This window comes from Schistocerca serialis, chromosome 5 (genome assembly GCF_023864345.2).
Source record: "Schistocerca serialis cubense isolate TAMUIC-IGC-003099 chromosome 5, iqSchSeri2.2, whole genome shotgun sequence".
NCBI lineage: Eukaryota > Metazoa > Arthropoda > Insecta > Orthoptera > Acrididae > Schistocerca > Schistocerca serialis.
In genome coordinates, this window is record NC_064642.1 from 717,494,882 (window position 1) to 717,508,549 (window position 13,668).

Sequence of the window (13,668 nt, forward strand, 5' to 3'; positions counted from 1 at the left end):
AGAAGCAGTACAGAAATGAGTGGGAGCACCAGAGTTGAGGATGCACAGTTCTTCGGATACCATGAGGCTTTCCAGAATGCGACCCCTGGGGCAAGTAGTCGTAGAGCCCCATAAGACATTATGAGCATTGAAGTCCCCCAGAAGGAGAAATGGGCGGGGGAGTTGGCTAATAAGGTCTGTGAGAGCCTCAGAGTCTATTGCATCCTGAGGCAGTAAGTAAACGGAACAAATTGTGAGCCTCTGCCCCACAAGAAGGTCAACTGCAACTGCTTGCAAGTCCGTAACGAGAGGGAGCTCAGATGAGTGGTGCATGTCATGGACAAAAACCGCAACACCACCCTTTGCGCTTTCCCCCATCAGATCATCTTTTCGATACACGGTATAGCCCCGTAAAGAAAGAGCATCAGTGGCCCAGAAATGTGTCTCTTGGAGACATAAGCACAAGGGACGCTCTCGTTCAAGGAGTTGTAATTCAGCCACATGCTTCCTGAACCCATTCAGTTTCCACTGTAATATGGGAGCCAGTGATCAGGGTGGCTGAATTTTCACCCTGCCCCTGTGCTTTGGAGGAGAGCCCATACTGGCCGGAGATTTATTCCTGGGGCGAGAAGATCGCCCCCGGTCGACATCAATGTCCATCAGCTCTGATGGCGACCCAAGGGAGATGTCAGATAGTACAATGGCATCATCATCGGACTGACCCTGAATAGTCTCCTCAGGTGGCAAAACCTTCAACTTCGGCGTCTTTGTCTTGGGGGGCATAGAATGCAGAACCTTGTCAACAGTTGGAGCTTTACTCACCTGGGCAGAAGGTGCCATATGGGGAGGGGCAGCAACCACGGCCTTGTCCGACGTTGTAGGGAGAGCTGCAGATTGCAAAACAACCGCAGCAGCACAAGTGCACTAGCAAATACAGGTATTAGTGCTGACACTAGCAAACTCCATTTGTGTAGCAACAGTGGCCAACTGTACCGGTTTCTGCAGAGTGGAAGCGAAAGATGTTGTAAACACAGGAGGCTGCATGGCCTTAAAGAGCTTCTTGGCCTCACCATAGGGGATGCGCTTAGATGTTTTGATCTCCTGTATCTTCCATTTTTCAAGATAGATGGGGCAGACCCGGCTCCAGACAGGGTGACTCCCAGAGCAATTCAAGCACTTCACAGGTGATGAACAATCGGCTCCTTCATGGGCAGGCTGACCACATTTACCACAAGTGGCTATTCCATTGCACCCCAACGTAGTATGCCCAAAGTGCTGACATAAAAAGTTTGTGTCATAATCAATGATGCCATGGGTGGCTAGAAAGTTGTCTACCAATGCAAACCATGTTTTGGTGTTGTCTTTCTGCAGGAGTACCAGTTTCAGAAATATGTCCATTTCAACATGCTGTCCAAGTGTAGGATGAGCTGGTACATCATGAGATGTGGGTAACATCAGGGAGGACCGTATGATGGCAGAAGTAAACTTTCAATAGAGCGTACTGCGTGGGGTCCAAGGTCAGAGTGATGTGTCAACCAAGGTCCCACTGGATGTGGCAAGACAAAGCCCACACGGGGTGCATGATGTGGTAGGCTTGTGGTCAGCTGGCACGGAAGAGACTACCATGGTTAACTGAAAAGAGTGGCAGCAGGCATGCATGTGAATGGTTTGCAGCATTGCCCAAGGTCTGCACGAGGCAGAGGATAAAGACCCTGGAAGGATCATGGCGCAGACGGCGCATAAAATGGTCCTGGCATGGATGTGGCAGCTGCAGCTGGCAGAGAGAACAGCGGAATATGAACAGAGAGTGGATCTAGCAGTCATATGACACCCTGCGGTATCGTGTGTTGGTAACAATCCAATATATGCTGACCATGAAACACACAATGCACAGTACTAGCAGGTTTTCATAGGCACAAAACCATGATACTGGGCAGTATGCGATGCACTATGGTTAGTGTGACCTCAAGCAAACAAAGCAGACAGCATACACTGTTTCCACCAGTGAGGCCTGGGATAGGTTAAATCCATCATGTGTCTCTTGCACTGATGTTGGAACTTGGGCTTCACAACTGAAGTCTGAAGCAGGTATGGGGAGGATGGAATGCAGATCACTGGATGGCAGAAACTACACTGTTTATAGTGGACACACACCGTGGGATACAAAATCATTGATATAATGCAAAGAAACCGGGAGGAGGGGTCCCGAATGTGGTTAATTCAGTCACTGCCATCATGGTTGGATAAACAAACTAAATAAATTGTTGAATGTATGAATGTTATTCATTACTTGAGTATTACACATGAAGAATAAATGCAAACAGTAGCAAGGAATAACTCAGACTGAAATCAAAGAACATAGTCACATAGTATGTTTTGGTGTCAAAAGGTGATGTTTGGTGGTCAAGAGAGCACCACACAACTATGTAAACCTTTTTGCTTTACATTTTATCTCCATATTTCTTCTTTGCATGCACTTGGTTGGATGTTGGGTAGTAATGGAGAAAAGTTGAGCTTGTGATGTGATGGAAAGCAGACACTGTAGGTGGAATTGATAGCTCAAGGAAGCAAATGAATATTAAATTTTGTTGTTCTAATATTTGAAGAGTTAAAATGCACAGCAAAGCCAATTTCAAGACAATCAGCTAAGTAAAAACTATATTTTAGTAATGAGAATATATCCTCCAATGAAGCTCCATCCAGAATACTGACAAAATCAATTCCATGGACAAGTCATTGTATATATAGCATTGAATCAGTGTATTACAAGTTTCAAGTAACTGTTGTGTAAAAATCCACTACAAATGGCAGCTGATTCTGGCTATAATTTGGCCTACCTGAACTTAAAAAATGAAGTACAAGCTGTATTTATTTATTTATGAGGTCCCTTGAGACTATGAAAGCCAAAGCTTCTTGGTCATGGAATGAGTTAGTACATATTTTTCGGAATGCTGATTAGAAATTCATAAATGAAGAATTAATGGACAGTGAAAAACAAAGTATATGAATAAATAACATATTACAGAGAAAAGTGTGAGGCACTCTAGTCAGAACAGAAGGGTACCACAAGTTAGCTTTTCAACCTGTACTTAGGTGATATGCAATTTAAAGTTAAAATACTATCATACACCAGCCCATATTGCATCTCATTCTCTTGGCACCAAATGTGACCTAATGCCATATTAATCTTAATTTAAAGCAACTTCCTGTACTGCAGTTTAAATACCTCATTTTACTCATGACAGAAGTGTCCGTTTGCCATTTTCTGAAATAGTTAATACAAGGAGCAGAGGTGACAAATTAGAAATTACAATTGACACCCTATGCTTCAGAATATTTAGAAGAAGCATCAGCAGATAGCAGAAAGTGTAGAATAAGGAACAAGGTGATGTTCAAGTGTGAAGTGAAACCTTAAATCCCAAGAAAAGAAAGGTATAGGAATTGCTGTCTATATGCCAGTCCAGCATGTAAATTCTCCTATTCCAAAGACAGTCACAAAAAATTCTGATAGCTGATATCTGGTAGTCTAATATTCTACAGATGTCTCAACATCTTACAATACATAATACAAATCTAGAGCTTACGAATTATAACAAAATGATATTGCACTCATCAGAATGAAATCAACTCACAGTTTCTGTTGTTATACTAGGAAATATCCGCAGAAGGCCAACATTCCGGTTCAGTGCTGTATGAACAGCAAATGGTTCAATGGATGTTGGTCGAAATACAGATCTGAAATCCACTGTAGATAATACATGGAAAAGTTGTATTCAAACTCTCTCAGCAAAGAACACCACATTCCAGAGAAAATTGAATATTTTGTCAAATCTAAGTGAACATATACCTTCAATATCAATGCCAACAGTAGCCAGAGGCGGGAAGTTGAGAGAATCAAAGGCACTGTAACTCGCAGAGCTCACTTTTGTTGTTCTGTTTCCCCTGAAGAGCTTGTGCCCAAAGTAAACAGTTACCTCTGGAATGCTGTAGTTGCCTGCCAAGATAAGTGCACCCAGAAAATTCTCTCTTCCATCACCTCTTGTCTCAAATAATGGAATCTGCAGGAATGAAGAAGAAAGTAAATCAATCAATGTTGTCACCTACACATCACAGTATTGCATTTTAAAGGGAAGTTGGAGAATATTTTCTTAACAATGCAGGTAGTATAAACAGTACATTTAATTTATAATAACAGCATAGCTCATAACGAAAAAAAAAAAAAAAAAAGACCACACATGCCAAGCTACAGCTTGCATTAGAATTCATCAGCACAGGGAAAAATTCAGAGTTGAAGAAGCAGCCAGCCAAAGAGATTGTATTTTAACAAAACTATTCTCAGTAATCTTAGAGAAAATTTTCATATCCTTAAACTGGGAACATCAAGTAGGAAAATATTTTGGGACATTCTTGAATCACCTTTGCTTTTTGGATGACATTGCACAATTTTTAAAACAAATTAAAGCAATTATCTGCAACAGTCACATTTGTATTAACATCCTTGGTATATTTAAAGGGAAAGCACTCCCATCCTGAGCTGGAAACAGTCCTTCACAAGTTTTTTTTTTTTTTTGCTTGATACAGACAGCTGTCCGATTTATGTTTTATTTTGAAGTTGTTCAGCTAACTGTAAATACCTGACAGTCATAATGGAGAGAACAATCTGCAAACTTGAATACAGCAGATTTTTTATTAAAACCTTTATTTGCCAACATCACACTGTAGAAAACAGTGCTTACTAATTTCAACCTCTTAAATAATCGTCTTCATATCTGCAAGTTGTTATAAAATGTCGCACATTAGAATACTTCAGAATACAATAGCATTAACAAGAGCAGAATGATATTTTCACTCTGCAGAGGAATGTGCACTGATATGAACTTCCTGGCAGATTAGAATTGTGTGCCAGACCGAGACTCGAACTCAGGGCCTTTGCCTTTTGCGGACAAGTGCTCTTCCACCTGAGCTACCCAAGCACAACTCATGATCTGCCCTCTCAGCTCTAATTCTGCCAGTAGCTCATCTCATACCAGTCTTTTACCTGTGAAGTTTGGGAGGTATGAGACGGGTTACTGGTGGAATTAGAACCGTGATGAAAGGTTGTGAGTCATGATTGGGTAGCTCAGATGGTAGAGCTCTTGCCCACTAAATACAAATGTCCTGAGTTTGTGTCTCAATCTGGCACAGTTTTAAAATGCCAGAAAGTTTCATTGACAACAGCAGTTATGCAAAAGTTGTTGGGAGTACATACCAGGATAGAAACAACTGGTGTTTACATTAGGAGAATCGGTAAGATGCTAAGCCATTTCAGCGTTAACATCCTTATGGAAATGTCAACTGTGGAACAAAATAGAATAAAATTATACAAATGTGGTCCAAAATCAATGGCAAGAAGCTATATGCAATAAAATACCAGTAAAAACATACCATACAGTCATATTTACTGTATGCGGATGTGAAACATACTGACCAAACTCTGTTGTTGCAAACTGAATGTCGCATAAGAAAAGTCATCCTGCCTAGACACAGTATTTGTCAAAGTTAACAAGATCAATGCAGCAAACAGACTGACTGGCACTATGTACATAGGCTCACAGGTTATCAAAGATGCCACCAGGTGACAGTGCAGTATTATGAAATGGAAATACAATGTAATATAACAATTAACAGGGGTATATTACATGGTAATTTAAAAAAATAGTACAACTAGTAATTATAGCAATAAAATTTTAATTCTACTTTGTTACACAGTTGACATTTCCTCAAGGATGTTAACACTGAAATTAGTTAAGGACACCACATATTTGTATCCTGTTATGTACTCTAAACAGTTTTTTGCATAGTTACTCTTCTTAATGCTATTGTATTCCAATGTATTCTAATTTGTGGTCTTTTCTAACATCTTCCAGTTCTGAGGATATTGGCAAATCAAGGTTTTAATGAGAAATCTATGGTATTCTCATTCCATAAATCTGAAAACTGCGTTACCTTATACATAATACCACTGACCACATACAGAAATAAAAACTGTCCAAAAATTGTAGAGATGCAGGCATGATTCAATTCATACATTAACAAAAGAGACGCAGATCATAGAATCTTAATCTTTATACTGCTCTAACAATAAATTATCACTATACTGCTAAATGCTATTCATGCTTATCCCAGATAAATTTAATTTACATCCACATCTATGTGACTACCCTGCAATTGACACTTAAGTGCCTTGCAGTGTGTTCATCAAAGCATTGTGACACTATTTCTCTACCATTCCACTCTTGAACAGTACATAGGAGAAAGAAACATTTAAATCTTTCATTACAAGTTCTGGTATCTCTTATTCAATTATGATGATCATTTTCTGTATGTAGGTGGGCTTCAAAAAAATATTTTCACATTCAGAGGAGAAAGCTGGCGATTGAAATTCCATGAAAAGACCTCGTCGTAACAAATAATGCCTTTGTTTTAACTATTACTAGCCTTACCATATCCATGACACACACTCTCATATTTCGCAGTAATAAAAAACAAGATACCCTTCCTCAAATGATGTTGACATCCTCCATCTCTACTATCTGGTAAGGATCCCATATAGCACAGCAATACTCCAGAAGAGGACAGACGAAGGCAGTGCAGGCAGTCCCTTTAGTGGATATGTTGCATCCTCTAACTGTTTTGCCAATAAAACACAGTCTTTGGTTTGCCTTCCCCACAACATTATCTATGTTATGTTTCCAATTTGAGTTGTTTGTAATTGTCATCCCCAGGTAAGCAGTTGATTTGGCAGCCTTTAGATTTGTGTGATTTATCATGTATCTGAAATTTAACAGAAGCCTTTCGATACTCATGAGGATGACCTGACACTTTTCATTAATTAGGACCAATTGCCACTTTCTGCATCATAAATATATCTTGTCTAAATCATATAATGATTGGTTTTGAGCTTCTGAAAACTTTCCTACATGGTAAATGACAGCATCAGTGGCAAACAATATCAGAGGACTGCTCAGATTGTCTACTAAATCATTTATGTACATTAGAAACAGCAGAGAGACTATGACACTTCCACAGGAGACACCATATATCTCTTCTATTTTACTTGATGACTTTCTGTCAGTTACTACAAATAGTGACCTTTCTGACGGGAATCCATGAATCCAGTCACACAACTGAGATGATATGTCATACACAGTGATAGTTCATATGGATGCAAAGTTCTTAGAAGCCTGTGTGAGGAATGTTATCAAAAGCCTTCTGGAAATGTAGAAGTATGGAATTAATTTGAGATCCCTGCTGATAGTTTCTCATTACTTCATGAGAACAAAGAGCTACTTGTGTTTCACAAGAATGATATTTTCTGAATTTGTGCCGACTATAGATCAACAGATCATTTTCTTTGAGGTAATTCATAATGTTCAAATGCAATATATGCTACAAAACCATGCTGCAAATTGACGTCAGTGATGTGTGTCTATAATTCAGTAGAATGCTCCTATTTTCTTTCTCGAGTATTGATGTGACCTGTACAACTTTCCAGTCTTCATGCACTGATCTTCTGTTGGGCAAGTGATGTATATGATTGCTAGATATGGAGTTATTATATCAGCATACCCCGAAATGTACCTAACTGGTATACAATCTAGACCAGAAGACTTTCCTGTATGAAATAATTTAAGTTACTTCACTACACTGAGAATATCTATTTCCAAGTTACTCTTGCTGGCAGCTGTTCTTGATCTGAATTCTGGAATATTTACTCTGTCTTCTTTGGAAAAGGAATTTCAGATAAACACATTTAGTAATTCCACTTCAGTAGTATTGTCATTGGTAACATTACCATTGCTATCATACTCACTGTGTCTTGCCACTGTTGTATTTTATATATGACCTGAATCCCTCTGGATTTTCTGCTAGATTTTGAGACAGAACTTCACTGTGGGAACTACACTGAAGACCCAGTGAAACTGATACGCCTGCCTAATTTTGAGTAGCACCCCCGTAAGCACACAGAAGTGCTGCAACATGATGTGTCATGGACTCGACTAATGTCTGAAGTAGTGCTGGAGGGAATTGACACCATGAGTCCTGCAGGGCTGCCCATAAATCCATAAGAGTACAAGGGGGTGGAGATCTCTTCTGGGCAGGAAGTTGCAAGGCATCCCAGATATGCTCAATAATGTTCATGTCTAGTGAGGTTGGTGGCCACTGGAAGTGGAGCCACTCTGTTCCTGAAGCCACTCTGTAGCAATTCTGGACCTGTGGGGTGTCGCACTGTCCTGCTGGAATTGCCCAAATCTGTTGGAATGCACAATGTATGTCAATGGATGCAGGTGATCAGATTGATGCTTAGATACGTGTCACCTGTCGGAGTCATATCTAGAAATATCACGGGTCCCATACCACTCAAACTGCACACTCCCCACACAATTAGAGAGGTCCAACAGCTGCAGCAGTCCCCTACTCACATGCATGGTCCATGGATTCACGTCCATCTACATGATACAATTTAAAACGAGACTCATTCGATCAGGCGACATTTTTTCAGTCATCAACAGTCCGATGTCAGTGATGACAGGCCCAGGTAAGGCATAAAGCTTTGTGTCATGGAGTCATCAATGGTACATGAGTGGGCCTTCAGCTCTGAAAGCCCATATTGATGATGTTTCATTGAATGGTTTGAACGCTGTCACTTGCTGATGGCCCAGAACTGAAATCTGCAGCAATTTGGGGAAGGTTTGCACTTCTGTCACACTGAATGACACTCTTCAGTAGTTGTTGGTCCTGTTCTTGCAGGATCTTTTTCCGGCCACAGTGATGTCAGAGATTTGATGTTTCACTAGGTTCCTGATATTCATGTTATACTCGTGAAATGGTATACGGGTAAATCCCCACTTCATCAACCTCACAGTTGCTGTGTCCCATCACTCATGCACTGACTATAACACTATGTTCAAACTCATTTAAATCTTGATAACCTGTCATTGTAGCAGTAGTAACCGATCTAACAACTGTGCCACACTCTTGTTGTCTTATATAGGCAATGCCAACTGCAGTGCCTTATTCTGCCTCTTTACAGATCTCTGTATTTGAACACGCATGCCTATACCAGTTTCTTTGGCTCTTCAGTGTATTAAAGTCATCTCACATAGAAGTCCACATTAAATTTTGAGCTTCTGTGAAATTGTGCCAATATTGGGGATTTTTGCATTCTTTTAAATTTGGCAGGTTTTTGTCATTGCTTCCGCTAGTGTTCTGACCTGCTTTATGTCCCATGGGAGGTGAGTTCTATCTCTTATTAATTTATCTGGTATAAATCTCTCAATTGTTGTCAATATTTCTTTGAATTCAAGCCATATCTGGTCTATGTTTACGTAGTTAGTTCTGACTGAATCAAGACTGTCTCTCAGAAAGGTTTCAAATGAATTTTTATCTGCTTTTTAAATAGACACATTTTATGTTTATTTCTGGTAATCAAGTAAATTGGAAAGAAAGCTGCTACTATGAAAAAACATTGACGTCTCCTCAGCTATTCTAAGTAGCTGCTGCTTATCTGATATTGGTAGCTTAATATCTACTTGATCATGATGGAATTTCTCAAAGAAAAAATTTACCTAGACCTGTATAAACAGTGACCTATTTACAATATGATACTTCTTGTCAGGCAGCTTCCAAAGAACACTGCTACTTGCATGTATCTAATGGAACTTTTCTATCCCTAAATTTGGACTTACATCTATATGGAATGTAGTGTAATGAGAGACAGAACAACATCACTATTGATTGAAATGGCAGGACTCTAAATGATCAAAAACCCATCCAGACAGCTGCCCATGTTAGCATGCCACTTCCAAAGTTCAGGAGTTCAGAGAGGTGCTGGCCCAAAGTCGAATCTGCTTGGCAGATTAATGATGACGGGTAGTGTGTTGAACAGCCTGGATATGGTTTTTAGTTAGTTCTCCCACATCCAACCATATGAATACCAGTCCAAAAATATCCTCACACTTTTAGATGGAATAACACAAAATGCAGACAGCTGGGGTACACAAATTCCATCTGGCGGGAAGGGGGGAAGGTCAGGGATGGCAACAAGAAGGGCATCCAGGCACCCTCTACCAATAACACTGTCAAATCACACAGGATAAGGTATGGAGTAGGAATAAACTATAAATGACCAGATAAAGGTAGCAAGTACATTTAATACTAATTTCTTAACTGTAGCAGAAAACAGAGGGACAAAAAGCTCAAAGTAAAAACCAAAACAGCATGTCAAAAAAGCAATTCACATAAAATTCAATAATATGGATGTGTCACCCAATTCTCCATCAGAAATTAAATATTCTTTCATTAACAAAAGCTCATCTGGATTTGATGGTGTTTTCAACAGAGCACTAAAAAATTGTTTCCATATAACAAGTTTTATCACACTGAAATATGTAACACATCATTGACCTGGGCATTTTTCAAGAGAGATTGGAACTCCTCTGCAAAAAAAATTTAAAAGAAGAGATGTCAGTAACTACAAATGTAGTCACTACTGACATCATTTTCCAAAATTTTTGAGGTGATATGCTCTAGAATAGTATCCTACCTGAGGAACAATAATAAACTTAGTGGACCAAAGTTTGGATTTCAGAAGAGTTACTCAGCAGAGACTACCAGTTACACATTCACTAACCAAATGTTACGAACATTAAATAATAAAATATCACCAGTTGGTGTTTTCTCTAACCTATCTAAGGCATTTTACTATATAAATAAATTAGGAGTAAAGGATCCCACTCACAAAATAGAAGAAACATTGAGTAATCAATAGGCACACAAAAAAGAATGAAAACTTTCAAACAAATCCTTTAATGAACAGGCAACTGCTCCCCCACCCCCTACCAACACACACACACACACTCTCTCTCACTCTCTCACTCTCTCACTCTCTCACTCTCTCACTCTCTCACTCTCTCACTCTCTCACTCTCTCACTCTCTCACTCTCTCACTCTCTCACTCTCTCACTCTCTCACTCTCTCACTCTCTCACTCTCTCACTCTCTCACTCTCTCACTCTCTCACTCTCTCACTCTCTCACTCTCTCACTCTCTCACTCTCTCACTCTCTCACTCTCTCACTCTCTCTCTCTCTCTCTCTCTCTCTCTCTCTCTCTCTCTCTCTCTCTCTCTCTCTCTCTCTCTCTCACTCACTCACTCACTCTCTCTCTCTCTCTCTCTCTCTCCTGTGCAACTACATTGTGCTGGCTGAACATACATTGCTGAAACTGCAGTTTGGCAGGTAGAATGGAGTGAAAGGTTGTGTTGGGTGAAGTGTATGGAGGGAGAAAGAGGCAGGCAGGAAACAGGGAAACAGGTTCAGTAGGGAGAGGCAGCAGGTGCATGGGATAGGAATGCAATGAGAGTTGGGCAATGGGGCCAGTGATTTCACATGGCACATCCACTCTCAACCCTTTGTTACAGGAGACATGCCACTGTGGAAGACCCAGGTGCAAGACCTGCCCGATTTGTCCAGCCAGCACATCCTACTATAGTCCTATGGCAAGCTTATAGTATCCCATCAGAGGCAGGGCCACCTGTGAAAGCAGACATGTCACATACCAGCTCTGTTGCAATTTCTGCACAGCACCTTAAGCGGGCACGACTACCAACTGGCTGTCACCAGAATGAATGGTCACTAGCAAACTGTGGCCAAGGCTACAGCTGACTACTTGGTGACAGAACATGCTCGAGTTCACTGGCTGCTTCCCTGCTTGTGTTATATGGATCCTACCCCCACACAAACTTTTCTGAAATATACAGATGGGAGCTATCCTTACAACACACCCTACTCTCTCATAAACCTCCTGGCCTCAATATCCACTAAGCCACTGCACCCACACCCTCCACATCCTCTACTCAACATAGCCTATCTTTCTTGTGTCTTGTCGCCCCCTTCCAAATTAACTCCTCCATATTGTTAGCCCTCTCTATTAATTCCTTCATACTGAAACTTCCTGGCAGATTAAAACTGTGTGCCGGACCGAGACTCGAACTTCGGACCTTTGCCTTTCGCGGGCAAGTGCTCTACCATCTGAGCTACCCAAGCACGACTCACACCCTGTCCTCACAGCTTTACTTCCATCAGTACCTCGTCTCCTACTTTCCAAACTTCACAGAAGCTCTCCTGCGAACCTTGGAGAACTAGCACTCTTGGAAGAAAGGATATTGCAGAGACATGGCTTAGCCACGGCCTGGGGGATGTTTCCAGAATGAACTGTTACCATCATGCACGGCATGAACTCACCAGTTCAGGTGCCCGCATGTTGCGGCATTCCTTATCCTGTGCACTTGCTGTTTCTCCCTCCCACATTGCTGTACAATGTATATGCTTGCTCCCTTCAAGGCACATGTTTCTTGCCTCCCCCCCCCTCTCTGCTTCCCCCCCCCCCCCCCCAACGCAATCCTTCAGACCGGTCCACCTGCCAAACAGGAGTCCCAGCACTGTAGAAGGGGAAGTCAAACACAAAAGAGACAGATTGAAAAAAAGCAAATAAACTACTTATTATTTCAAAAGTAATTATCACAACTGTTAATACATTTACCCCACTGTGGGACTAGATGGCCAGTACCTTCATGGAAAAATGTTTGCAGTTGCCTATGGAACCATGATTATGCCTGAGTGTGCACCTCTTTGTCCAAAGTAAATTGATGGCTACAAACCTCTTTCTTCAGGGCCAAAAAAACATGGAAATTGCATGGAGAGAGATTGGAGCTGTGTGAAGGATATGTAAGGGCTTCCCAACTAAACATCTGAAGTGTAGTCAAAATGACTTTGGCAACATGTAGACCCACCCACATGTTTTGAGTAACGCCAGAAGTTTTTCTGGGAAGCCCTTACACACCCTCTTCACAGTCCTGATTTCTCCTCATGTGATGTCCATGAAGAAAGATAGTTGAATGTCTTCACACAAAGAGGTGTGTGCCTGCATACAATCATGGTTCTGCAAACATCAGCAAACATCCATGAAGGCATTGACAGACTTGTCTCACAGCAGGATAAACATATTTACAGTTATGGTGATTACTTTTGAAATAACAAACAGTATACTTACTTTTTCCATCTGTCTCATTTTCATTTTGCTGCTCCTTATAAATTCACATTTTCTTTGATTCTAAACTAAGCTTTCAAAAACTACCTATACAGTTTAGTTAAACTCGAGAACAGCAAACAGTCTGAATGTCACTAAATAAATGCAATCACTAATTAGTGTGTAATTTAAAATCAATTTTATGTCTTTGCTTGTAAAGTATATTTTATTAATTTTCACTCTAATAAAGATACTTCTACATGTATTTTGGTTGCAAAAAACTTCTTGTATTTTTTAGTAACATAATTTCTACATATTTTACCAAAATTCCACAAATATTGCTTGGAATTTTAATGTTGATCATGTCCAATGTAAGAAAAAGTAGTGGTTGTCATCATGTACTTATATACAGCAGTGGCACTCATCAGTTCATCAGTCAGACAGTTAGTTGGTTGCTTTACAGACATCAGAAGCTGGAGAGGGTCCATTCCAATAATACACGTCATCACATACGACAACCCAGATTGTTGTGGAAGACATGATCGAAAGTCAGATGGGTACCTATGACCATAACTAAAATACGTATCCTTTTTTGTTAAAATTTACTACTTCATGATGCACAT

At 40.4% G+C, this 13,668-nt stretch overlaps 1 protein-coding gene across 1 annotated transcript in view; it reads right to left on the minus strand.

The window, feature by feature from the left end:
* The window catches only part of LOC126481200 (L-asparaginase-like), a 391,393-nt gene that overhangs the window by 85,569 nt on the left and 292,156 nt on the right, over window positions 1-13,668 (minus strand). Inside the window, exons 5-6 of the mRNA XM_050104797.1 lie at window positions 3,827-4,037; window positions 3,612-3,724 (exon numbers count right to left, since the gene is read on the minus strand). Coding sequence (XP_049960754.1) covers window positions 3,612-3,724; window positions 3,827-4,037 — 324 coding nt within the window. The remainder of the gene's footprint in view (window positions 1-3,611; window positions 3,725-3,826; window positions 4,038-13,668) is intronic.